The 26430-nt window shown below is 44.0% G+C and overlaps 2 protein-coding genes across 3 annotated transcripts in view; one reads left to right on the top strand and one right to left on the bottom strand.

Annotated features, from left to right (window-relative positions):
* Positions 1-730, top strand: part of SYK (spleen associated tyrosine kinase) — a 37419-nt gene extending 36689 nt beyond the window's left edge. For both annotated transcript variants that reach the window (XM_065406535.1, XM_065406537.1), the window contains one exon: positions 658-730. In XM_065406535.1, coding sequence (XP_065262607.1) covers positions 658-730 — 73 coding nt within the window. The remainder of the gene's footprint in view (positions 1-657) is intronic.
* Positions 731-14704: 13974 nt separating this feature from the next.
* On the bottom strand, positions 14705-15783 carry LOC135880546 (tubulin polymerization-promoting protein family member 2-like). Its single transcript, XM_065406873.1, has 3 exons — positions 15614-15783; positions 15278-15431; positions 14705-14887 (listed from the first exon to the last, which is right to left on the bottom strand). Exons 1-3 carry the CDS (start codon positions 15781-15783, stop codon positions 14705-14707), a joined length of 507 nt encoding a protein of 168 aa, XP_065262945.1.
* Between the last annotated feature and the right edge of the window lie 10647 nt (positions 15784-26430).

Genomic DNA, 26430 nt, shown 5'->3' with positions numbered 1-26430 from the left:
TTAATTATGACATAATTGAATAAATATATTATGAGAAAGCTGATTATTATATCCGTGAAATAAATGTACTGGGGAAAATGCTAAGGACAGTGCACCTGTGCTTGAAAAGGAATTCTATAGCCATATGAAGTAAATGGATCCATGTATAATGTAAATTTCACAAGGACTTGTTCTCAATTTAATCAGTTGCCTGAATTAATAGTGGGTAAAAGAAACGCATTCTAGCCACATATCCAGGACAATTCTCAGAGATGATCAGAAGCAACTCCAAGGCTGTGGTCATAGCTCTCATTACGAGTCAGATGGTGCACTGTATGGACTATCTTCCACACCTTACATCTGAAATAAATGAGGTAGAAGATAAAGGGGAGCAGTGTTATCCTTTCACGCACAGGTGTATCACTGACTCTGGCTACATATAGTAATGGGTAATATATTGCATTGTCTATATGATGGGTTAGTTGATCTGGATGTATTTTAGTGTGACAATCACCATTCAGTGTTCTCTCTGGTGGTAATTCTAATAAAATAATCTTGGCCATTTACATGAACCTTCAGCAAAGTCTGGAGCTATAAGGAGATGGAACAGTGGTCCAAAGACCATTCCTTTCACAGCTTTCCAATTACTGTACAGTCATATCTCTCTTCCTCTTACAGGATTGATGAGCGACCAGGATTTTCTGCTGTTGAGCTCAGACTACGTAACTACTATTATGACATTTCACATTAACAATGTGGATACTATGGACCTTATGCACACTTTGGTCTGCTGCAAGCCCCCTTCTGCAAATGAAAGCCAAAAGTTTTAGCTTTAGAAAACATCATGACTTCAGTTTGGTACTGCTGAAGCTCTTTATGTTGTCAAAGTTCAAAGCAAAGCCCTTTGTAATAGATGCCTTTACTTGCTTTCAGTGCAATTTCTGGCCCTTAAATATCTTTTAAAAAGCAGACATTGCTACACTGTGTGCAGCAAAGACAGCACAATAGATCTTTAGAATTCTACTAAATTAAGTTTATTTTATTTTACATACAGCCTTCTTGTCTTTGGAGGGAGGGGTGTGTATTGCAAATTCTATTTTCTCTCTTTCATCTCTCTTCCTCTCATGCCTATATTTGAATGTAGAGCCAGCATAAAAGCCTTGCTACTAATTTTCTCACTACTGGTATTTACCCTAAAAATTGCTCAGAAGTTCCTAAGCTTTGATAAAGCTTTTTCTCCCAGTGACAGTTTAATTCTTAGTTTATATCCTAATGTACTCTACCTAGACCACTGAAATCCCCTCAAAGTAAAAAGCCCTACACTCCCCTGCAGTAATGCAAGTAGAGAGGAAACAGAATTTGTGAATCCCTGCCATGTGGCAAGGAAGCATCCATTCCCCTCTGAATTCTCCTCTCTCTTCCCCGCCCCTCACAAACCTCTTCCTATTCAGGACTCCCCCAGCTTGTCTAGGGGCATAGTCATGTATGCAGGAGGAGTTCTTCGGCCATACTCCCTTCTAGAAGAGGGGGTAACAATGCCTCAGTTAATGTTGCTCAGTATTAAACTTATTGTCTGTGCCTGCATTAGCTGAGAGAGCATTGGTTGGCCAATGGAAGCATCTCCTTTTCTGTCTTACCTTTGTCCTCTTCCTCCGATGTCTTTTATGGATTATGTCTTTTAACAGATTCCCTATGTTGTATGCCAAACAGTCACCACCCCCTCTTTCAAATACCTCCTCTTCCACAACACCCATCCATCCAACTTCCACAGATTCCAAGGCCAGAAGGGACCATTGTGATCATCTAGTCAGAGCTCCAACACAGGCCATACAACTTCCCCAAAATTCCTAGAGCATACCTTTTACAGAGATCCAGTCTTGATTTAAAAATTGTCACTGATTAGAGGATCCACCATGACCATTGGTAAAGTGTTCCAATGGTAATTACTCCCTCTGTCAAAAAATGACAGCTTATTTCCATTCTGAATTTGTCTATCTTTAACTTCCAGCCATTAGATTGTTTTACACCTTCCTCTGCTGGATTGACAAGCCCATTATTAAATATTTGTTCCCCATCTAGATACTTAATCGAGTCACCTCTTAACCTCTTTGTTAAACTAAATAGATTGAGCTAGAAGGCATGTTTTCTATCCTTAAATCATTCTCATGGCTCTTCTCTGAACCCTCTTCAGTTTATCACTATCTTCCTTGAATTGTAGGCACCAGCACTCTTAATATTTTATAATAACGACATTGCATAAAAAGGGAACTCAAAAGGCATTTGAAATGCAACCAGTTTTTCACTTCTCACTCTGCAGGAATCAGAGCATCCCCCACCCCCAATCCCTTTATCCCAAGGGATGCATCTGCCTCAATTTCATTACCTTTGCCCTTCCCATAATGTTAGTGTGTGTGCTACCATTATAGCTTTCATCTTGCATTAGACTGTAAACCCTTCAGGAAGAAGTCTTTGTCTTTCTGTTTGTTTGCAATGCCCCAAAATATCTCTGGCACTGTATAAAGATAACAAATCATAGAATTCCCCTCATTGTTCCCTATTGTACACTTTTCTCCAGTCTCATTTTAAATATTCCAAGTTTATCCTGATATGTAGCCTAAATTTTCATTCTGTTTCTTAATTACAGCCCTGTACTCCAATATTAATTTTGAGCCCTGTATTCAATCCTAAATAATTCTTGGTGTTTACACCTTCCAAATATATGTAGACTATTCTTATAAGATAACTAGTTCCCAAAATTAATTTATTGGCATGCACATAAATTGATGCACATTTTATTATTACAGGAAATACGGGTATGTAAAGGTACTGAAGAATAATGTTTAAGGCTTGATATATTTATTTCTGTGTCTTTTCAGAACATATGTATTTTACCATGGAATTAACTGGGTATTTTAAAAGTTAGTTTAGATGGTATTTTTGTCCTTTGAAAAAGAAATTGGTTAAACAGTGCCAATGTTTCAAACATAGAAATGGGTTATAGAAGTTTGGTTTCCATTGTGAAATATTTGTAGGTACTGTAGATCTAATGTAAGATAATTTGTTTCTTTTTACTAAATTAAGGATAAATGGCCTACATTTTCAAAAGTGACTAGTGATTTTTCAATGCCTTAGTTTTGAGGTGTCCAATGGAAGACATTGTAAAGGTACCTGATATTTAAAGACACTCAAAACCACGAGTTGCTTTTGAAAATGAAGGCCATTTATCTTTATCCAAGTGGGACCAGTATGTAAATTGGTTGGTTTGAAAAGTTAGATATCTCAGCATCTGTTTTTCTGCATGGCCACATTGTCCAGAAGTGGCCTCTGTTTGATTTTTGAGCACTCACTTTCGCACAGACAATTTAGACTCTCCATGTGCGGTAATCCACATGTGCATGTAAATTGGATGTAAATCAAGAACAAGTAAGATTTGAGTATAAATCCCATCACCAAGCAAGTGCTATAATTCCACATGCTCTCGGTCCTTCTGAGAGCATGGCCTAATGTGACAAAGTTGGGGAGGACCAACCTCCTCCAATTTCTTTTTTAAAACATTTTTAAAAGTGAAGAAAGATCCTGATTAGTAGTATTTTATTGTTTTTTAGCTTTGCTATAAAAGCCTGCAGTGTATGAATACAACATTTTGTGACCTAAATGAATATATTATTAAACTGAAATTAAAGGTATTCTTTTGTAAAAGGTTTGGTTGTAATAAGAATCCTTTTAAAAATATATTTGACCATGATATAATTATTTTCATTTACTGTTTTCTAACCATTACTGATACAAGGTAGAGAATATGTATTTTTCAAATTACTGTGATTGTTTATTTTGAGCCAGATTGTGATTCCTTTACTCAGGCCTGGTCTACACCTAAAATTTAGGTTGACCTAGCTGCATTGCTCAGGGCCAAAATTTTGCACCCTGAGAGACATAGTTAGGTCAACCTAACCCCCACTGTTCATGCCGATAGGTTGCTGGAGGAATTCTTCCTTGCACTTAGTTACCACCTCTCGGAGAAGTGTATTTATTACATTGATGGAAAAGTATAATCTCTAAGATTATGATTTATATAAAGTATTCAATATCATGTCAGTTACCATCTGTTTTAATCATTTGCATCGTTGTACTTAGTTGTATTCTGGTCCCACTCACTCATCACCCTTCATTGCTTACTTAAAGAAACTGAAAAGAACCAGTGTGTAGATAAACTCTAAATATACCAAGTGAAGATTTTTTTTAAACTAGGAACCAAAAATAATACCCATAAATTTCATCAACTAAAATAATTACAGCTAGAACTGGTAACAGGTGCAGACTAAACATCTGAAACTGTCTCTTTTTATTTTTAAATGGTCAATAATGATATTCCTCAATCCATTAGTCACTTGGAATTGTGCTGATCCAGCTGTAAGACACACATCTTGCCAGCAGATGGCAGTGATTGAATAGATTTAATGCTGTTAATACTCTTTTATTCTCTAAACACCTTACCTTTTATTTTCTGTAACTACCTTTAATTTAATTTGCATTTTCACTTTGATTATATATTTATAAAAAAGTAAGTAATTAAATAAATCCATCACTTCCCCCACCATTCAAATGCAGCCAACTCTGGGATAAAACATGACAGTTGTTGAAGAGCACACAGTAACACACTGCACACGTTAGGGCAAGAAGAAAAGAATATTGTAACCAAATGAATGAGAGTGGAAATCTTAGGCTAGCTGTATGTAATTTCCTGCAATAAATTTTGTCCAGGAAAATGCACCTCTAATTCTTGCAAAAAATATCCTGGGCTATTTTAATGACCACAGCGAAGGAAAGCATCTCAAGGAGTACAGCTAGCATTCAGAGCTTGAGTACTGACTCAGAGGGATGCATGCCACCTGTTAAATCAATACCTCCCTGCCTGGAGCATCCAGTCATTCCATGGAAGTCTCCCATCCCATCCAAGCACTATCCAATGTTGCTTCGCTCGTGAATTTTAACAAAACTGTGGCCTGTTAGTCTGGGGTAGTTTAGCTTGCCTCTAGAAACATAAATGAAAGCAACGGTATTAAATAACATTCTATCAATTTAGTATAGCTATCTCAGGTTAGGGTAATAGTTATAGCAATCACCCACATTTCCCCTGAGCCTTAGCCCTACCTAGTCCTTGCCTTTTTGAATGGCTGAGAGGTTCACCATTTCCTTCAGTCACCTCAGCTTTTCCACAGAGTGCCACACCTTGATGGACCATCACACTCCTAGCTCTCATTTCAGTGAACTCCTTTACAGCCAGCAGGTATAAATATACAGATACCAAAGGCTGCCCATCATATTAGATGCTTTACATTGCCATACGAGTAACCGGCTTCAATGGCAGCTTGTCCCTGCAAGAGTGAGAATGGGTGCAAGACTCCCTCTGCCTGGCACCTCTGCACGAAGGCCAGCCACATTCACTCTCCTTGAACGTCCCTCAGGGCCAGAGGAATGCCCTGAGGGAGAGGATGCAGCACTAGCCTCCCAGTGCTTCTGCCCAGCGCCAGATGGTGGGGAAGGGGCATGGAAGAGGTGTTGCAATGGCTGCCTTCCCCTTTTCAAAACAAAGGTTCAAAAGCACAGCAAGTAATTTGGCACACAGACAAAAACTACAATATTAGGAGTGCAGTTGCTTCTTTGAATGCATATTTACATGTCTATTTTGAAGACATGACTGCTCTACTGTGAGTGAACATAAATGGTTTTCTTTTCCACATTTGGAATAAAATATTGCTAGTTTGTGCAATATTCCTTCTCTACAACAGCAATATCACTAAAACCATTACGCTCACGCTGAGTGGAAAACCTGGTAAAAGGAAACTTTTCAATTGTGCCCACCGTGTATTTGAAAAGTTGCTCCCCCCCCCCAAAAAAAAAACCCCAGCCAAAACCTTGCTCTTCTATTTTGCCCTCTTGCATTTAGTAACCACTTTTCTTAAAATGAAATTCAAGTGAACATGTCTCTGGTTCTTCTTCTTTTGTTTATGTGCCAGTTTTATCAATGCCACCAGGACGCAGGGCAGTTCTAGCAAACCCATTTGTTGTGCTCCTCCTGCAGGCTCTGCAGAGACAAGCGAGAAACACTATGCAGCCTACAAAACAATGGCTATTGTGTCTTGATTTTTTATTTCTTGGAGAAGCAAGAAAGTGAGGGGTAGGAATGGGCTTATGAGCGAGAGCAATGTATTACAGAAATAGAGCATCATTTAAGCTTTCCCTTATCCTCTTTCAGATTATAACAATTGTAAAACAGGGCATGTGGAGCGTGCCTGGTGTGGGTCACAGCTGAGAATGCCAAACTCAGGATGGACTGATAAAACAGGCCAGTCACACCCCCAAAGCTGGTGGCTTATTCTATAATTAGCTTTACCAAACCAGTAACAACATGAGCTTCTATAGCACAACACTGGTTAACATGAAGCCAAAACACAGTCCCCTTAGGCAATCCAGACCACCAAGGCACCTGGACTTTATGATGAAAGGTTACTGAAAAACAGATTCCTCATCTATAAAGTTCTTCCAATCCCAGAGGATCAGCCACTTCCCCAGGTCAAGATATAACTCAGATCTTACCCCAAAACTACGCTTGTATCCAATCCTTTAGCACCTAAAAACTAAAGGTTTAATAATATAAAAAGAAAAGAGAGTTATTAAATGGTTAAGGAGTCATATACATTACCATTGATTTTCAGAGTTTACAGGTCAGGATAATAGCACTGATGTAAAATCTGCTAACTTTTTATAGTGCTTCCTGTCTTACCCGAGTACTTAATTGGGTTTTCAGATCCCAGTTCTACTTTATTACTCCACTCCTTGATGTCTGAGTAGGTAGGCACACGCCTTGTTTGCTGGAAATCAGGTAGGGGTTCTGCACACTGCAATACACAGCTACTGTACGACATTGGCAATGTAATTGTAAAAACCCAGGCCAAACAAGATATTGCATATTGCATGGCTGCTCCTGTCTTTTTAGAATGCTAGTACAGCCCTTTTTTCTTTATACATTCAATTGTAGGCTCTACCCTTGCTGTGCTATTGCAGAACCCTGTGTGGTTCAGGTACTATTTTTAAATTCTTCAATAGACCGTGACTCTGTCCATCCACTCACAGAAAGTGAAAGGGCTTAGACACTATGGATTGTAAGTCTGGCATTCTTGACGCATTCATAGTTTTTGCATATATTGAGCGAGTAGAACAAGTACTGATTCTTCTTAGTGATACAGCGCTGCACAATTTAGGTTAAAGGATGAAGTATTGAGTAAGTCATGCCTCAGAAAGTCACCCTCAATTGTCTGATTGTGTCCATTTTAATGCAAAACAGAACTTGCAGTACACACAAACCCAAGTACAAAGCTCGCAATTTGTTCCCAAAGCTCCCACAGCTGCTTCTGTGCCAGCTTTTTTTTTTTACAAAAAAACCCCTCTTGTATTAGTTTACATAACTTTATACCAGGAAATTATTGTGCAATTCTTTTTAGTTACATCCAAACTGTTCCTTTCAAAAATCTGACAATTTTATACCTGTATATTAAATTCCTAGCTGTTCAATTTGTTCAGCAGATACTTTGTTACAGTATACAATGCATGCAGGCTGTAAAGTAATCCTGAAATCAAGCCTCTGATTTATATTTCTGGAAATCTAATAGCTGATCTGAACTCCATCTGTTATGTACTTGCTCTGTTCAGCAGAACTGGGGGGAAAGTTAAATGTTTTCTATAGGAGTCAAAATTTGTAGCTTTCTTCTGCTTTGAGACAAAAGAAGATACTGTTTCTTATGATCAGCTTTTTTTATTCACAAGTTTATTTCAGGGCCCTGAGGGCCATTGCCACCGTAAGCTGAGACAAAAAGAGACGTTTTCTGTGACGTGTGGAGTTAAATCTTAGTTACCAACAATACTAGAATATGAAGATTATCCTCAGAATGCTGGTTTGGGGGGTGAGGGTTCTGCAAGAGCAAAGAGTTTTTGCACGGCCATCTTTTAAGAAATCCAGACGAGCTGGAACACCTGGGGTTCTAGTGTTGCTCTTTTCCCTTGACATTAATAGAATTTTGTCCAAATGGTTTTACCAGTCCAGCTGGTAGAAGGTCTGTGTGATGCTAGAAGAGTCTCTATCACTTTGGAAGAGTGACAGTTCACGGGCAGGGAGCAATTATGCCCGAACTTCCCTCTGTAGTTCCTGAAAGGATCTCCTCACAGACAAGGCACCTCATAGTCTTCGGCTTGGTCTGCTCCACCATAATGGGAGAGGAGAGCACAAACTGAGAGGTCATTTGTCAAGGCTCCCATACACAGAACACTCTGCTGGAGTGGCAGGAGGGCGTACTCACACATCGTTTTGTGCTTGTGTGTGAAGGGGGGATCGAGGCCTCTCTCCTCCTGGATGGCTGTCAGCCCATTGAAAGAAAGGAAGCACTGGGCTGGAAAGGAAGGAGGCCTCAGCCCTCCCAACGAGCACTGAGGGCATGCCCTATGGGGATGGCTCCTACCATTACCACACAGAATGGGGCAATGGTGGGAGTATACTATTACCCTTATTAGTCCCGCAGCCTCTGAGTCACATTGATTCCTGAACACTAAGTACAATATCAGGCAAGCAAAGCTATTTCGGGAAGCAAATAAGAGAGCCGACAAGGAGGAATAAGTAGCTATGAAATATACTGTTGCAGTTGCCTGCTGACTGTATAAACAAAACACGGGTTTGCCCTGGAAAAGAGAGTGACAAGAGAATGTTCTATGATTGTTTCATCTAGTGCAATAGCTGTTTTGGATAATGTCCTCTTCTCGCTTAATGTACATGTACTTTGCTTGCAGTATTGTACAGGACATAACGTACTAAAACAAGAAGCAGTGAGGACAGATGCTGTGTGTTGACTATTCAGAGTTCTGCCATAAAATGCAAGGATGAGGCTTGTATTTTCCTCCATATGTTCTTAGTTTATTTCCCCTACTATTTTGAAATATTGTTCGTGTTTCTTGCTTCTCCAAGAAAAATACATGGGTCTTCTCCTCTTTGCACTCAGGTATCTCAAAGCACTTTACAAACATAAGTTAATTAACCCTAACTACATAGGTTAGGATTATATTAAATAGTTAATGCTTCTACAGTGGCTGAAAATGTAACTGATAAGTATTTAATATATTTAAACATACAATATTTAAAATTCATATTCTAGTTGCAGACAAATACTGTGTAAAGATGGAGTTAAAAGTGAGAGTATATAAATTATAAGCTCTTTGGGTAGGGGCTGGTTTTTGCTCTGTTTGTGAAGGGTCTAGCCCAATGCGGTCCTGTGACTAGGGATGCTACCGTAATACAAATTAATAATAATAATAGGTATCAGTCATGGAGGCTGAAATCTATTACAGAGATGTGGCAATTATTCCCAAACCAAACATCATAAACCTGTGAAATTCTGAGTTAAGCTTTGACATTAAAAGATATCCAAATGTGTTAAGGTATGGAAATACAGTGGAATAGAGGGCAGAGAGCAGTGACAACCCCATGGGAAATCCTCCCCACAACCCCTTCAGGGCCCCACTGCCTCCCTAATTGAAGGTTTTACCCCCTCCCCTCATATCCAGGGCACCTTCCCCCAGTTTAGGAGAGGAAGTCATATAGGGATATAGTCAACTGTCATGCCAGAGGGTGAATGTGAGTAATGAAGGAGGCTATTCAAGGGAGGTTGGTACATGCTATAGCCCATGCCCTAGCTGAAGTATTTGAAGCCTCCAGAGCTGCCTGCACTGAGGGACAGGAAAAAATGGCAATAAGCCTCCTTTGTACCCTGGTCATGCCTTGTCTCACCAGCATGGTTGCGAAGGGGCACTATATAGCTGGGCATGCCACCATACCCTGGCTGTGCCCTGTCACCACAAGGGGGCATTGTGAAGCTGCAGGTGCCACCCTCATTACCTTGGCAGTGCTCAATCTGTCAAACCTCATACCAGGGAGTGCTGTGCTGCATGCGTTACTCCCCTCCCTACCCACTCATGTTGCTTCTCCCTCGACAGACACTAGGGGGTGCTGTGATTCCACGGCTGCATCACTTCATACCCTGGTCATCCCTGCCTTCCTAGATTACTACTAGCGGGTTCTGTGATTTGGCTCTCCCTCATAGGCAGTGGGTAGCATAGGCAGGGGAAGGCTGTGCCTCCCCAAACAGCCTGGCATGGCTCCACCCACACTCTGCCCCGCCCCCATGCTCCCTCCTGCCTGCTTCAGTTCCCTTCCCGCTCTTCTGTGGCTGAGGGGCTGGGGCCCATGCACATAAGGCCCAGGGGGCTGGGAGCATGCTCCCCATCCAGCACTCTGGAGGTGGGGGTGCTCCCACCACACCACCTGCCTGGGACTGGAGGGTGTTCCGGCTGCACCGCCCGCCGAGTGCTAGGGGCATGCGCCGGGGGCCAGCAGCCCTGGCCGTGGGTTCTGGGCTCCAGCAGGGAAGGGGGGGGCAGGGCCTTGTGCAGAGGCGGAGGGGCCAGGGGCTAGCCTCCCCCAACAGCACATTCACCGGCCGCCCATACGCTCCCTTCTTGTTCTAGGGCACTGGTTCTCAAACTGTGGGTCAGGACCCAAAGCGGGAGTCACCAGGGCTGGTTGGGCTCAGGTTATAGCCCCTGCGTGGAACTGAAGCCCTTGGTCTCTGGCTCTCCCCCACCTGGAATCATGTAGTAATTTTTGTTGTCAGAAGGGGGTTGTGATGCAATGAAGTTTGAGAACCTTTGTTCTACGGAGTGCATAAGTATGTGTAGGGGAGGAATGCATTCATAATCTAAATAGACATGATAGACTAAGGGCCAGTTTTTCTGCTCAATTACTGATGTGTAAACTTGGAGTAACTCCATTAAATTGAGTTGAGTTACTCCACATTTACAGTGGCATAACTGAGCTTGGATTTGGTCTATTGGGTGGGAGAAAATAAGATTAGCCCAATTTTACACATGGGGAAACTGAGGCACAAAGCTGAAGTGATTTGCTTGAGGTCATACAGGAAGTGTGTGGCATAACAGCTGAAGGAGTCCTGACTTACCCTCTTAGTTATCATGTAAGAGCCCGTTCCCCATAAACAGCTGAGACTAGAACCCAGGAGTCCTGCCTCCTGGCTTCCTGCCTGTTCTAACTACTAAATCACACCAAAGGGTGGAATCAGGACTACCCCTCCATGTTTCATAAGGCCTATATTGCTAATCATCTGAAAAACTCAGCCATAGCAACCCCTCCCCTCTTTTTCCTCTTAGAACAGAACCCAGCTGTATTGACAACCCAGCTCAGCAGCTCCTCCCATTGGTTTTCTGCCATTCTCTGCAGCACGCTAGAACTGGCTGCATTCCTGTTCCTTTTCTCTCCATACCTAGTGGGAGCTTTGATAAACATGAGCCTGAAAATAGAGCTGAGAATTCCACCAGACAGCAGCCAAAACTGTCTGGATCCTGCCATAGTGTCAGGATCCTGCATTGAGCTGGCCTGGGCCTGTTCATATTTGGATTGGACACTTCCAGTCCCACATCCAGGTATTTACCAGCTGTTCTGGGCCGTGCAATCCTAGATTTGGGAGTAGGGTTGCCAACTTTCTAACTGCAGAAAACCGAACACCCTTGCCCCAAGGTCCCGCCCATTCTCCAAGGCCCTGCCCCCGATCACACCATTCCCCCTCCCTCCATTGCTTGCTCGCACACACACCCCCTACTCACTTTCACCAGGCTGGGGCAGGGGGAGGTGAGGGCTCTGACTGAGCGTGCGGGCTCTGGGGAAGAGGGGTTTGGGGCTCAGGAGGGGGGGTCTGAGCTGGGGCTAAGGGGTTTGGAGTGTGGGAGGCGGCTCCAGGCTGTGGCAGGGGGTTGGGGGTGTGGGAGGAGATGAGGGATCCAGCTGGGGGTGCAGGTTCTGGGGTGGGGCTAGGGATGAGGGGTTTGGGGTGCAGGCGTGGGCTCCGGGCTGGGGCTGAGGGTGGGAGGGGGTTTCAGGCTGGGGCAGGGGCATGGGAGAGGGGTTGGGGGTGCAGGCTCTGGGCGGCTCTGGCTGGGGCGGCTTGGGGGGGGGCCTTAAATAGCAGCCACACCAGCACTGCCCTGGCATTTCCCAGAGCTCAGAGGCTGCTCTATCTGCCATGAATCCTGGACACATGGCTTGGCCAGTGCACCAAGAACAAAAGTTAATCCTGTTCTCTGGAATGTGGGCGGGGGGGGGGAGAGGGGGAGCAACTTCCCCACAAGTGCCACACATACATACTCCACTGCTGCCCCTGGCTTGCTGCGCCGCCCCCCCCCCTTCCTCCCAGTGTAGCCCAAATCACAGCAGCTCTAGGGAGAACTCTGCTGCAGGTCCCCTCCTCATCCCCCCACCATTTGCAGTGATCCCCAGCCCCTCTCCTTTGTCCCCCCAGTCTGGCCACTGGTTGGGGTCTCCACACCCAGCTGCTGCCTGACTCTGCTCGGATCCATTCGCAGGGAGAGCAGCCCAACTTTAGCCCCATGCTTCCGTGCATTGGGGAGGAGACTGACAAGTCCACAGCCCCTTAGCTGCTGGTTGCATGGTCCCGAGACAAGGCTGGAGCAGCAGCCCCCAGGAGCAGGCTACAGGACAGCCACTGGCAGCTCGCCCTGGCCCCCTGCCCTCGCACCAGCTTCATGTAATCTGTGGGGAGCCGGGCTGGCTCCTCTTTCTGCTCCTGCTGGCCGGGGAGCATTCATCGCGGCAGCGAGGGGGCCACCGCGGCAGCTACTGTCTTTCCCAGCCCCTCTGCTGGGATCCACCCCTTGCCCGCCGGGGCTCACACCACTCCTGAGCTCCACAGCAAGAGCTGCTGCAGGCCCCCGCCTCATGCCCCAACCAGCAATCAGACTTTTAACAGCCTGGTCAGCAGTGCTGACTGGAGCTGCCAGGGTCCCTTTTTGACCGGAAACGAGGCATCCCTATTTGGGAGTCAAACACACACACTACGCCTGAGGGAATTCTGTGCCCAAAAAAAAAAAAAAAAAAAAAATTCTGCACATTTTATTTGTCCATAAATAAATGTGGAGGCTTCAGCACTGCAGTGGGGTGAGAGATCACCCTGTAGTTGCCCCGAATACAGAGTTGGCGGGGAGGCTGCACCCAACGCTGATAAAGCGCAAGGGCCAGGCCTGTCCCAGAAACACCCCAGGGCCCTGCCCCTTCACGCCAGGTGCACCAAGATAGCAAGTAAAAGGAACAGAGTTTCAGATGCACACCCACCCCTGGCCCTCGATCCAGGTGTAGGCAGGCAGGCAGGCTCAGCCCGGATCCAAGTGCAGAAGGGCTTAGTGTGAGGGAAGCCAGATGAGAGGGTTCTGTATGGGGAAATCTGGCTGTGGGTGGCCTGGAGGGGGTCTGGGTGTGGGGGGGTCCAGATGCACATGGGCTTGTTGGGCAGTTCCGGGTGCAGGGGGATGGGACTCTGTAGCGAGGTCCAGGTGAAGGTGGTTGGGGCTCAGCGGGGGGGGGGGGGTCTGGATTTGGGGGAGATAGGGCTCAGCTGGGGTGGGGCTGGGTGTGGGTGGCTTAGTGGGGGAGCCAGGTGCAGGGGAGGCTCATTGGGGTTGGGGGTTAAGTGCAGGGGGCTCAGCGGGGGCTGGTCTGGGTGGGCTCCGGATGCAGGAGATGAGGCTCAGCGGGGTGGGGGTTTAGGTGTAGAGGGGCTCAGTGGGGAGGATCTGGGTATGGGCTGGATGCATGGGGGTTAGGCGGATGGGGGAGCAGCTCCCTGTACAGTGACCTCTCCCCCATGGCTGAGGAACGATGGGGGCAGACAGTGGAGGGGAGGGGGCAGAGCTTTCTGCAGCCAGGGGAGGTTTCTGGGGGTAGGTCTGACCCAACCCCAGCCCAGCTGCCCTGTGCAAGGGAAGAGTAAGTCCCATCCTTCCCCAATCCAGACGGAACTTGCAGCTGAGCTCAGCACAGGGTAGGAGCCTCCAGCTAGGTCATCCCCAGCTTCCCCCACCACCACAGTAATTTATCTCTCTGCCCATTGTTCTGGGTGCCCGAACTGACACACCTGTGGTGCTGGGGAGGGGCACATGACTATTCTTGAGACTTCCCTTTGCTTCCCTTTGGGGGGCGGGAGGAATAGCTCAGTGGTTTGAGCACTGGCCTGCTAAACCCAGGGTTGTGAGTTCAATCCTTGAGGGGGCCACTTAGGGATTTGGGGCAAAATCAGTACTTGGTCCTGCTAGTGAAGGCAGGGGGCTGGACTCGATGACCTTTCAGGGTCCCTTCCAGTTCTATGAGATAGGTATATCTCCATATATTATTATGGGGGGAGGGATAGCTCAGTGGTTTGAGCATTGGCCTGCTAAACCCAGGGTTGTGAGTTCAATCCTTGCGGGGGCCACTTAGGGATCTGGGGCAAAATCAGTACTTGGTCCTGCTAGTGAAGGCAGGGGGCTGGACTCGATGACCTTTCAGGGTCCCTTCCAGTTCTAGGAGATAGGATATCTCCATTAATTTATGTATTTATTTATTTATTTATTCCCTGTCAGAAGTCATTTTTTCTGCAGGGAAGCAAAGACATCTGTGGGGGACATAAATTGTGTGTGCACGGAGTGGTGCAGTATTCCCCCAGAAATAACACACACACGCACAAAGAAGCCAAGGTGCAATGAGCATGAGATGTTTAATGGCCTCCCTCCTAGGTTACAGGAGAGGACAGGGTGTAGGCCTCCCTAAGGTACAGTGCCAGCTCTAGTGTGTCTTGTCATAGGTGCCAGCTCCCTTGTAGGCCCCAACATAGCCACTGCCATCGGTCACGTCTTCACGGCCAGCTATCCCTTTCCCCTTGCCGCTCTCATCAAACCGTTCCTTGTGGGAGCCTGTGTATTTGCTGGTGTCTGTCAGTCTATCAACCCCACCAGCTGTGGTGGTTTTCTGTAAGAGATGGGGCCCAGCAAAAGTCAGCAGAATTGAGGTTGGATCTCACAATAGTTTCAGGCCTACCCCAAAGGGTGGGGCCTGTGTGTGGGTTGTATTGGGCTCATTCCTGCCTCCAGGGGGATATAGTATCTCCATGAAGCTCATATTAGGTTAGTTCCTGCCCTGAGTGAGGTGTTATCTCTCTATGGTGGGATGCCTCACATTATGCTCATTCTTTCCCTGAGTGAAGTGGGATCTTGGGCAGGTGGAAGGGAAGAAGAGTCCTCATAGCGGGTTCATTCCTGCTCCAAGTGGGGTCTGTACAGATGGCAGGGAGATCTGGTGCTGGGGTAGGGAAGTGAGGGGTGCCGGGTTTGGGACACCTTAGAGAGAGCTGATACTCACCGTTACACCCACGTTGGCTGGTTCCTTGCCCTCCATCAATGCATACACAGCCTGCAGGGCCTCCTCAGGAGACTTGCCCTTGAACCGCTTGCCACACAGCTCCTTCATGGCCTGCTGGAACTCAGCAAAGTTGATGGTGCGAGCGCCTTTGGTCCTGCAGTGAGAGGGGAACAGACATGGGAAGTTACTGCAGCTCCCTGACCCAGTGGTGGCAGCAAAAAGTCCAGAACATCCCCACTGCACTCATCACACTGGGGAACCAGCTCTTCTCCCCTCTTTGTTTTCCCCTCCCGTCCCTTATCTGTTGCTCCCATCTCTTCTCCATTGCCCACGCACTTGACTTTGTTGAACACAATATCGACATCGGTGCTGGTCACGGCCTTCCCGTCCATCACGCCACAATCCTTCAACATCTTGGAGAAGTTCTTGCCCGTCATATCGTTGCCAGTGGCAGCCGTGTCACCATACATGGCAAATTTACGGAAGGCTTTCTCCAACTCCGACATCTTCGGGCTAGGGGAAAAGGAAGACTGTTAGGATGGGCCTCCCCACCAAGACATCACCACTACAACCCTTCACCCTGAGACTATGTTGTTGGGGGTCATAATGATATTTGCACAAATACAACCGGAATTAAGGAGTGGGGTGTCTGAGGAGAGAAGAGAAATGGGTGGAGGTTATTTCTACAGAGTTGGGATTTCGGGAGAGGGTGTATGTCAGTCTTATTCTATTAAAATGTGTAAATTTGGTACCTAAATCCTCTGGACAGCTTTGGAAACCACATCCATAGTCAGAGCTCCAGCATCACACAAACCTTGGGATTCCACCCAAAGATTCCTGCATGGTCTGCTTTCTCCACCCCCTCCCACCCCCCAGTGAATGACATTGGGAGGTCAGACCATAGCTACCTATTTAGGCCCCTATTACCATAGTATCTGAGCCTCACACATCCCTGAATTTAGCCTCTGAGGGAGGGAATTATTCCCATTTTATAGATGGGGAACTAAGGGATGGAGAAATGAAGTCTGAGATTTTGAAAGCTGTCTAAGCAATTAGGACAGCCAATTCCCATTAAAATTAAATGGAGACTGGTTGTCAAATCCCCTTAGGCAGATCTGAAAATCCTAGTTTAAGTTTTGGGCTGAATTTAGAATCAAACCCAAAATCAATCAAACTCTCCTTCTCATTAACTCCCCAGATATAGCTCTTTAGCCTCTTCTGGCCCTTTGTCAATATTCCATTAATTGTCAATTGATTCAGACTCAGGACTATTGTATTTAGGCTTGAGAGAGAAAATGTATGAACCATGCCAGGATTTTCAAAGCAGTACAAGGGAGCTGGGCAAACCAATTCTGTTGATTTTTAAAGGGATTTGAGTGTCTAACCCCCTTAGGCTTCTTGGAAATTTCCATCATGTCCTATTGACACCCACGTCCCTTCACCCACTGGTTCTGTCCTTCAAGTTTCTTCAGGGCTGATAGGGTTTTTAAAGTACTCCCAATGCTTCTGGAACTCTAAAGGAAGAACCAGATTGCTCACCTGGGTAAATCCAGAGGCACTCATCTGAAATCCCAATGTAGTGTCTCTGGATTTAGTCCAGGGGATTACTAAAATCAGAATCGATCCCTTTCCCCTCTAATATTGACTCCTTATCCAGAGGCTGGGCTAACCTGCGTGGGCAGATATTCCTGGCCCTTTGTCTGTTTGTTGCGTGTTTCTCCTGGGAGGAGGTCAAATACTTTAAGCCAGCAGCACCAAAGACTGGGGATTCAGGCTGAGCCACCTATTGTAACCTCATCAGTTACTTGTGATGTCATCACTTGCTCCACCCACCTGAGCGCTGACATCAGTGTCACAGGGAGAAAGCTAAAAGCAGTGATGGTATTTGGGGAGTTGGGTTGAAGGGTGAGAAATTTTTATACCCTACTACACATTATTTTACAACATTATTTCGGGAAAAATAAAGAAACGGATTCCCCACCCAGGAGCATTCCCTAATGCCAAAACACTCGGCCTGAAAGCCTGGCTCCACTGAAGTCAACAGAAAAACTCCCATTGTCTTCAGTGGAGCCAGGATGTCCACCTCGCACACTTTGTCTTCTAACCTCAAAACCACCATAACTCATTCCTAAACACACAGAGGAGCTTATCACTGCTCTTCACAGCCCAAACAGTTGGTAGAAATCAATCAAAGGGTGATTTTCCTTGTGCGTCTGGCTCCAGCACTTACTGTCCTAGAAAAAGTTGGATGAATTTCCAGAACTGCAACTTTGTAGAATAAAGCAGCTCTCTGAGCTGAAAGACTAAAAACAAGAGACAGATTTTTGCCTTTCTAAAGTCACATGGACATATGACTCATTTCACCCATCTATGCGTGTGTTTTATTCCTACTAATGTTAATGGAAATCATTGGTGTGTAACAAAAGGAGAATCAATCCATTAAAGTTTATTCTACTCTGAAAAAGGAATTTATATTAAAACTGGGAAAATAATTTTTTTGCTTCATTGGCAATTTTGAAAAGTAAACAAAAAAAGGGTTCTGTTCACCGGCAAAAAACATAGAGCCGCCCCTGGATAGTACCATGTAATGAACTTAGTAATATATTTGGGTTAACCTACACCTGATTGCTTAGATCTAGTGTCACCAGCATTCATCCATTTTAAGGCCAGAAGGGACCATTAGATCACCTAGTCTGACCTCCTATGTAACACTGAGTAGAGATTTTCACCCACTTTACCCTGTATTGAGCTCAATAACTTGACACTGATTAACACACATTTTCCAGAAAGAGATCCAGTCTTGCTTTGAAGATATCAAGAGGTAGAGAACCCATCATTCCCCTTGGTAGTTTGTCCAATAGTTAATCACCCTTACTGTTAAGTGTTGCCTTATTTTTTATTTGAATTTGTCTGACTTTAACTTCCAGCCATTGCTTTTTGTTTTGTTTTTGTTTTCTTTGTTAGGCCTTTCTCTGCTAGATTAGATTAATGAGCCCTTTAGGTCCTTATATTTTCTCCCTACTAAGCTACTTACACACAGTAATCAAGCAAGCTCTCATTCTTCTTTTTGATAAACTATGTAGATTGAGCTCTTCAAATCTCTCAATGTCAGGCATTTTTTTCAACCCTCAAACCATTTTTGTGCCTCTTTTCTGCATCCGCTCCAATTTTTCAATATCATTTTTAAAATGTGGACGCCAGAACAGGTCACAGTATTCCAGAATTGGCCTCACCGCTCGGCTCCTATTCCCTCTTTCCGTGTTTATACGTCCAAGGATCACATTAGCTCTTTTTGTCACAGCGTCACACTGGGAACTCATGTTCTGTTGTTTGTCCGCTGTGAGCCTAAAATCCTTTTTGGAATCACTGCTTTCCAAGATACAGTTGCCCACTCTGTAGGTATGGCCTGCATTCTTTGTTCCTAAATGTATAACCTTGCATTTGGCTGTATTAAAACTCATTTTGTTTGACTAGGCCCAGCTTACCAAGCAATCCAAATTGCTCTGTATAACTGCCCTCCTCTCCTCATTATTTACTATTCTCCCAATCTTTGTGTCATCTGTAAATTTTTATCAGCATTGGTTTTATATTTACTTCCACCTCATTGATCAAAATGTTGACTAGTACCTGGTCTAGTACCAATCCCTACAGAATCCCACCAGCAACACACCCAACTTAATGATGATTCTGCATTGACAACTATTTTTCACGCCTGTCAGTCAGTCTGTTTGTTCTTAATCCATTTAACATGGAGGACCTAGCTGTAAAGAGCTTCTTTTCTTGTCTAAAGTAGACAGATCACATGGCACAATAGTTTTCAAAATGTTCCAGGCACATTGCTTCAATGAAGTTACAGCACATCCAGGGCTTTCAACAAAGTCTATACAAGAGATTGCCAAATTTGGTACCATGTAACTAGTTAAGTATTGAGCTGCTACCAGTCTCTTACAAACTCAGTTTAGTGAGGTTTGAGATGAGAATCTCATGTGGACAGACACTGAAGACACCAGGGTGAGAACAAGTTAATGCTCTATTTCTGCCACTGAGAAGGGTTACAAAAAAAGGCCCTCCTTTGTGGGTTCTTTAAAGAAATCCCACAAGGTCCACATCTCTGCTTTCCAAAGCAAAAAAAAAAAAAAAAAAATGGACATTTTTTTCAAAACTTCACAAATTATGAATTATGAAGGATGCAGAAGGTTGCCCAAACCTTCAGCCCTAGGTAAGGGGATGAATCTGCAGTAGTAAAACACTTAGCTACTAAATAAACAGAATAATTCAGGATTCTGTTCAAACACTTACATAGTTATTCAGGAAAGTTGGAGGACAGCTTTGATATCATCGTGAGGATTCTGAATAATCTATTTAAAGGAGACCCAAACATTTTGTAGAGCCTAAAAAAGAAAAAAGTTAGGGCACTTACAATGCTAAAATAATGCAGAACACCAGAAATTTAGGAAGAGAAAGATTAAAGTATCAAAATCTTTAGTAGGCAAGAAGAAAATTTATTCATAACAGCAGAAAAAACAAATTCCAAATTACTATGTAGCTTCTATATTTTATGAATTATGATCATAATCACATAAACCTCTCTTTTCACATGCAGCTGTTTATAGCATACATTCTTTTTTAGTGCCATGATCACAGAAATTGTTTGAATGAAGGCATTAACACATTGACAATCCCAAGAACTGTATTAAACATTTGAAATCAATCAAAATGAGCTGTTCAAATTACAGATGGACCAAAATCAAAAGTGCAGATCCAAACACCTGTGAACTATGGAGAAGTCTGAAATCATGATGCAGATGTGGATGTAAGTTTTGTGTCTTGAGCCTGTCTCTTGTTGAGGTCAACAGTACTGTATTTTGAGATTGAACCTTAGACTTTTTGAACTGTAATCAGAAACTCCATTTACATAGTGTTTTATTTTTAATCAAAGTGCAGTACAGTGGAGTAATATGCTGTCCTCTTTTGAAAGTCAATGATCACATCTGCCTAGCTAAACAAATATACTATGTTTGATGCAAATGTGTAGGAGTAAAAGCAAGATCCTGAGTAGGGCAGAATTACCCATTTTTATAGGAAAGCATTTACAGAGTTTTAGGAAGAGAAAATCCTAGTCTTAGAAATGTGACAAACAGCTTGTCAGAAATTAAGATAAGGCAAAATAGATTAAACACTTAGCTGCTCCTAATATTTTATTTTATGGTTTTACAATTTAATTCTCATAATGAATTTTCCATTTATGTTACAGAAAATGAATCCTTTCTCACGCTCACAAGTTAGATTTTAATTCAGAGGGGAAATTTATCATCACCGGGTTTGTAGTCCCTAAACATATGAAATTATAATTACAGTGTTTTAGTAGAAATTTTAAATCTGGATATAGCCATACTTCATGGGCCAATCCCCAGGCAAAACTCTTAAAGACAGTCTTTCCTGGGGCTCTTTCTGGGTAGGAAAGCACTCCTCTGCCGTCAATGTAATGATACAGTGTAAATGCCACAAGATAGCCCACAGTGAGCAAAAAAGCCCCAGCCCATCATTTGAAAACCAGTGTGTGGTACATGACCTTCTCTTGCTGTCCTTGGGTCCTGGAGGTGCCCCCTCCAATTAACTTTCAGAAATAAATCAGAAATTGTCCATTCTCGCCTGTGTATTAAGGACACTGACCTTAGTATGTGCATTCCCCTCCATAAAAAAATAAAAATATTTTTTCCAATGACCAATTTCCTGAGACTAGCTCCCCGACAAGTCTATTAAAATCACTGATCTGTAGTATCAGACATTGAGAACATAGAGAGGGGGCTGATTTTTGCTTCGACTTTTGGTCAAATAGAATCTGTAAAGGACTCTGTAGTTTGCTTCAGAGAGAATGCACTTTAACTGGCCACAAATAGGCTGAACTTTCACACAGGGCACTGAGTTTCATTTAAAGTGAGATTCTGCTTACCTCTGGCAAGGGGAAAGATTTTTTTATTAAAAAGAACATTTCATCATTTATAACTAGGACTCCATGTCTGTCACAGAGGTTGTGGAAGTCATGGAGTCCATGACTTTCTGTGACCTCCGTGACTTCTGCATGGGCCAGTGTGGTTGACCCCAGGGCCGCCCATGCAGCGGGCTCTGGGGCCAGCTGCTCAGGTGGCCCTGGGACAGCCACACCAGCCACTGCTGGAGCAGCCCCAGGGACAGCCATACTGCTCCCGTGGCCCTGGCAATGGTCCCCAGGCAGCCAGCCAGAGCAGCCGCGATCCATGACCCCAGGCAGCAGTCCCTGGCCAGCTGGAGCAGCCGCAGTCCACCAGCCCCAGCTGCAGTCCCCGGGTGGCCAGCTGGAGCAGCCGCTGTCTGTGGCCCCAATCAGCGGTCCCCCGCCAGCCAGCAGCTGATGCCCGGGGCGGCTCTATGTTTTTTGGCACCCCAAGCACAGCAGTCAGGCGTCCTTCAGCGGCGTGCTTGAGGGCAGTCCGTGGTCACGCGGATTCTGTGGCGTTTCTGCGGGTGATCTGCCGGTGCCGCGTACCTGCCGCCGAATTATGGCTGAATTATGGTCTAAACCGTGGGACCGGCGGACCTCCCGCAGGCACACTGCCGAAGGCCGCCTGACTGCTGCCCTCACAGCAACTGGCAGGCCGCCCCCCGCGGCTTGTCACCCCAGGCACGCGCTTGCTGCGCTGGTGCCTGGAGCCGCCCCTGCTGATGCCGCTGGCCCCGGGTACCCCCCCCTTGTGGGGTCCTCCCACGCTCCCCCAGCGTTTCCCCCCCAGATTGAATCACAGGTATTTTTAGTATATCATGAACAGGTCATGGGCCGTGAATTTTTATTTATTTCCCGTGACCTGTCCCTGACTTTTACTAAAAATACCCGTAGCCTTATTTATAAACTGTAAAAAAAAAAATTGATGATCCCAGTACAAAGAGGAGTGCAAATATTATTCAAGCTTCCACTTGGTGAACCAGTGTGCCTAAAAACATAATCAATATTCATTAAATATGAATCAGGGTCCAATGAATAATAATTCAGAAAAGATTCCAGTGGCCAGGGTCTGTAAAGTGTGCTCTTAGTACCAATAAATGAAAAACATTAGACGTGTTTAACAGTATCAGAAAGTTAGACTTCTCTGATCAAAAAGGAACCCGATGATCTGTAAGTGCTGGAATGAAGGCTAAAGTTAACTACATGCGGTGTGAAGATGTATTTGCATTTTTTGTTTGTTTGTTTGTTTCACAGACATCAATGTCAACAAGGGACCGCCTTGTACTCTTATTATGGAACATGACCAAAATAAAACAATAATCAGTTTTCACTGTACAGTTCTTAATTCTGAACACTTAAATGAAGTTCCCTTTTATTCTTCCCATTATTTTTGGCAGTGGTAGTTTTACTATGATACCCCCTAGAGGCCCTAATGAACATCAGGGTCTCATTGTGCTGGACAGCAACAGAAAAGTAGTAAGTGAAATTGTTCTTAAGAACCTTGGTTTTACAATTTCTCAAACTGTGTAGATTCTATAATACTTCTCAAAGTGTCTTCTCTGCCTTGTCTAAATGCAGCCTGGAGGCCTCGGACCTAACAAACTGAGCCTAGGGTTAGCAGCCCTCATGTACTTATCAACACTCCTTATACTGCTTCCTTCTCTTCCTACTCACTTGAATGGAATACTGGTTTTGGTTTGCATTGGTTATATTGGGGAGCAGGAAGAATTCTTTTACCCAGGAACCTGCCCACAAGGGAAAAAAGGTAAAAGTTTCTTTCAGGCTGAGAGGCCCATAGTAAATATTTTGCAGTTGGATGATAGATCCTGAAGACACAGGATGAGGAGGCAGGACAATATCTGCACCCTGCATCTCTATTGTTTTGAATGGGATAGCATGGGCATAAGTCAGAGTCGAACTTGGTCTATGGTGTCTAATCAATATGCTGGCCATTAACTACTCAAGTGCTAAGTGGACATGCCTTTTGTTGAAAATCTACTGAGGTACAGAGAAACTATTAAATAATTCCAGACTGGCCTTCACAAGGCTGTAGCTAACCTCTTAAGAAAGATGGCATACAATAATGTATCACAGTAATAAAAAAACATGCTATGATGTTAGTAATATTCATCCCTAGTATAATCCTGCTTCCCTGGAGTTACATCAGGAATTAATTTAGCTCCTGAAGTCTATTTTCTTGTTTTGATATAGTGACCTTATATTAGCTCCCTCGATAATCAAAACTGCACTTGCCTCAAACTTGATTTGATGAAATCATCTGGTAATGAGTGATTTGGTTTGGACTTGTTTCAACAAGTCCAGCCATGTGCATGTTGTTCCAACAACATTTTTCTGTATGCACAAGACCCTTGGCAGTTTTTCAACACTAATCTAAAAGAAGCATATCTTAAACTCTTCATGCCGTTTGTACTGTACTTACCGTACTAGTACAGACACTGATGTTTTATCAGCAGTCATTGAAGCTTGATTTTCGTGTACAAAAAATATGTTAATATTGTTTTAATGCTTACATTCTTGTTTACAAAAACAAGCACTTTAACAAAAATGATACGAGGTAAAAATTACAGAAGTGCCTAAGGAGCCCAGGTCCAATTGACTTTCAGTGGGATTTTGAAGTTTACCCACAGTCAAGCAGTTTAGACCCAACACTTAAGCCTATGGAAAATTTAGATGCTTTCAAGCTTTTGGAGACCTATCTGTAGTGTGAACAGGTTGCCACCCAATGTCCTTACAGGCAAATGTGCAGGACCACAACAGAGATACACCCACATGACATGAAACTGGTCCTTAATGTCCTTTTTATAGCTAGTGTTTTTTCTCCTTTTCCCATTGACTGGACTGACTTGTTTGAACCCTGAAGAATGTTATTTTGAGCTTCTTAAGATGTATGTCAAATCTGTTAACTTTTCCTCTCTATTCTATGGAGGAACAACAACATTCTCTAATGTCAATGCATAAAGATCAAGGCTCAATTAATATATGAAAACAGAGCTTTGACCTTGCTTAGGTAGCTATTAAGCAATGTTATTGTAAAAGTTTATATCTGCAGTCTGTATTACATTATCCTTGTGCTATATCATCTCACCTCGCACTCCATGAAAAGTAAAAAAAATCCCAATTAATAAGCCTTGAGCGTAGCATGGCTTAGACAACACAAGGCGATTTAGCTCGCATTTTAGAACTCCCTGTCTGCAGCGTGTAGACTCCTTGTACTGTGTGTAGGAAATAATATTACTTTGTTAACCATTTGTTGTGAGTTCCAAAAGCAGAAGTAATGCTCATTTAGTCATTAGGGGGATTTTAAAACACAAATATGTTTCCATCAAGAAATATCAATGAAAAAATAAAACAGAGATTCCGTTGTTTCCATCAGTGGTAGGAAAAATCATGACCTATTTGAAAATAAACTGTGTTTTGCAAATGAAAAGGCTGCAGCTGCCATCAAACAGAGACTGAGACTGTAAACTTTTCAGAAAGAGAGAGAGACGTGAATGAGCACAGAGTCTGAAATTCTCCCACCTCTAGGGGGACCCAATGCTGAAGCAAACTGGTGGGCAAATGGAGGGAACCTTGCATTGCTACTACCATTCTGCACGGGGACTGTGTATTAGCAGAGGGCTTCAGTCTTCACAGCTATCAATCCAGCACCTTCTATGAATACCACATGCACTGAAAATTCTTTATAAAAATCACTAAAGGGGAAGACAAGAAGGAAATCATTGTCTCACTGCTGCCTCTGGTCACTTGTTGTCTCTCTGCCACTTGTTGTCTCTCATTGTATTCTTAAATTGTAAGCTCCCTGGGGCAGAGTCTTTTCATTATGTGTGTACAGCACCTAGCAAAATGTGGGCCACATCTTGGCTGGGGCCTCAGAGCAATAAAATTAATAACTAATAATAATTTCCAAAAACTTGATTACTGATATACATACAGCTGGATTATGCAACTAGACCCACCCCCCATCCACCTCTGTGCATAGGATTGAGGCCAATATTAAATGTATTGCAATATCACAGTCAGCTCTACTTCACCCATCCTCACAGCCGACAGCCTAGCAGGAGCAGGTGGTAGGACCTTTGCAGCAGAGTGAGAAGTTAGAGCACACCAATGATATTCTAATTTACATTAATAGCCAAATTGGCCCCCAGATTGCCCAAGAATATGTGGAGATGCCAAGATATGATAAAATCCCCTCTACGCTCCTGCCCCCCTCCACTCCTGAACCAAGTACAACTGAGGCAAAATTGAAACTCACCCCTGGTTTGAGATGTCCTGAGAGAAAAGAGCTTGAGATCTGTGTAATACTCTCTGTTTAAGGTTGGCTGGAGGAAGGCAGTTTAAAAAACTATGCACTTCCACAGACAGGGAGCCAAATCAGCTCCAACTGGAATTTGGCCCAGGGAAAGAGATGAGTTTAACCGCATGGAGAAAAATTAGCAGAGTTCTGGAAACATAACAGCAAGAGAGGAAGATGGGAGGAAATAAGCCTTGTATCCCGTGGAGTCATTTATACTTTGTGCAGTCTAATTTGCACCTATGTAAATGACATCATATGGTGCAAGGCAGTGGCGAATGAGACCCTAGGCAACAGAGATGAGTTCTGAAATTCAGATAAAGGGAGATAAAATATAGTAAGCAGAATGGAAAGCCTTGTCCACATTAGGAGCAGAATATTTGTTGAACAGCCGGGGTCTAATACATTTTCACTGACCAATGTGAATAAGGATTTTTCTGTGCATTTGGGGATAATTGGTAGCATGATTTGGACAGAAAGGTGCTCAGAGTTCCTAGGAAATCCATGTTAGTCTAACACAGTCCTGCTCCCAGCAAAGACAAGACAAAGAGGCATAAGATTAGAAACAGGGCAGTGAAGAGAAAAAAGCAATGTTAAAGAGAATCAGCAGTGTTCTAGCTCCAAGAAATCTGTCCAGCTCAGGGGGCTGAATCTTTGCTATCACTTCTTATCTCCTCGTTATTTCATGACATACAATGCAAAATACTCTGCTTAATTTTAAAAATTCTTCCTGGGCCAGATCCTCAGAGGGTGAAAATCAGCACAGCTACACACAATTAGGAACACGGACCCCAATTTTTAAAAGCTTAACATTAAAAGGGGCCAGGGAACCACACATCCTCTCCCTTTCTCATTCTT

This window comes from Emys orbicularis, chromosome 6, assembly GCF_028017835.1.
Source record: "Emys orbicularis isolate rEmyOrb1 chromosome 6, rEmyOrb1.hap1, whole genome shotgun sequence".
NCBI classification, from domain to species: Eukaryota; Metazoa; Chordata; order Testudines; family Emydidae; genus Emys; species Emys orbicularis.
The sequence above is the reverse complement of the archived record's forward strand: the minus strand, read 5'-3'. Positions and strand labels throughout refer to the sequence as shown.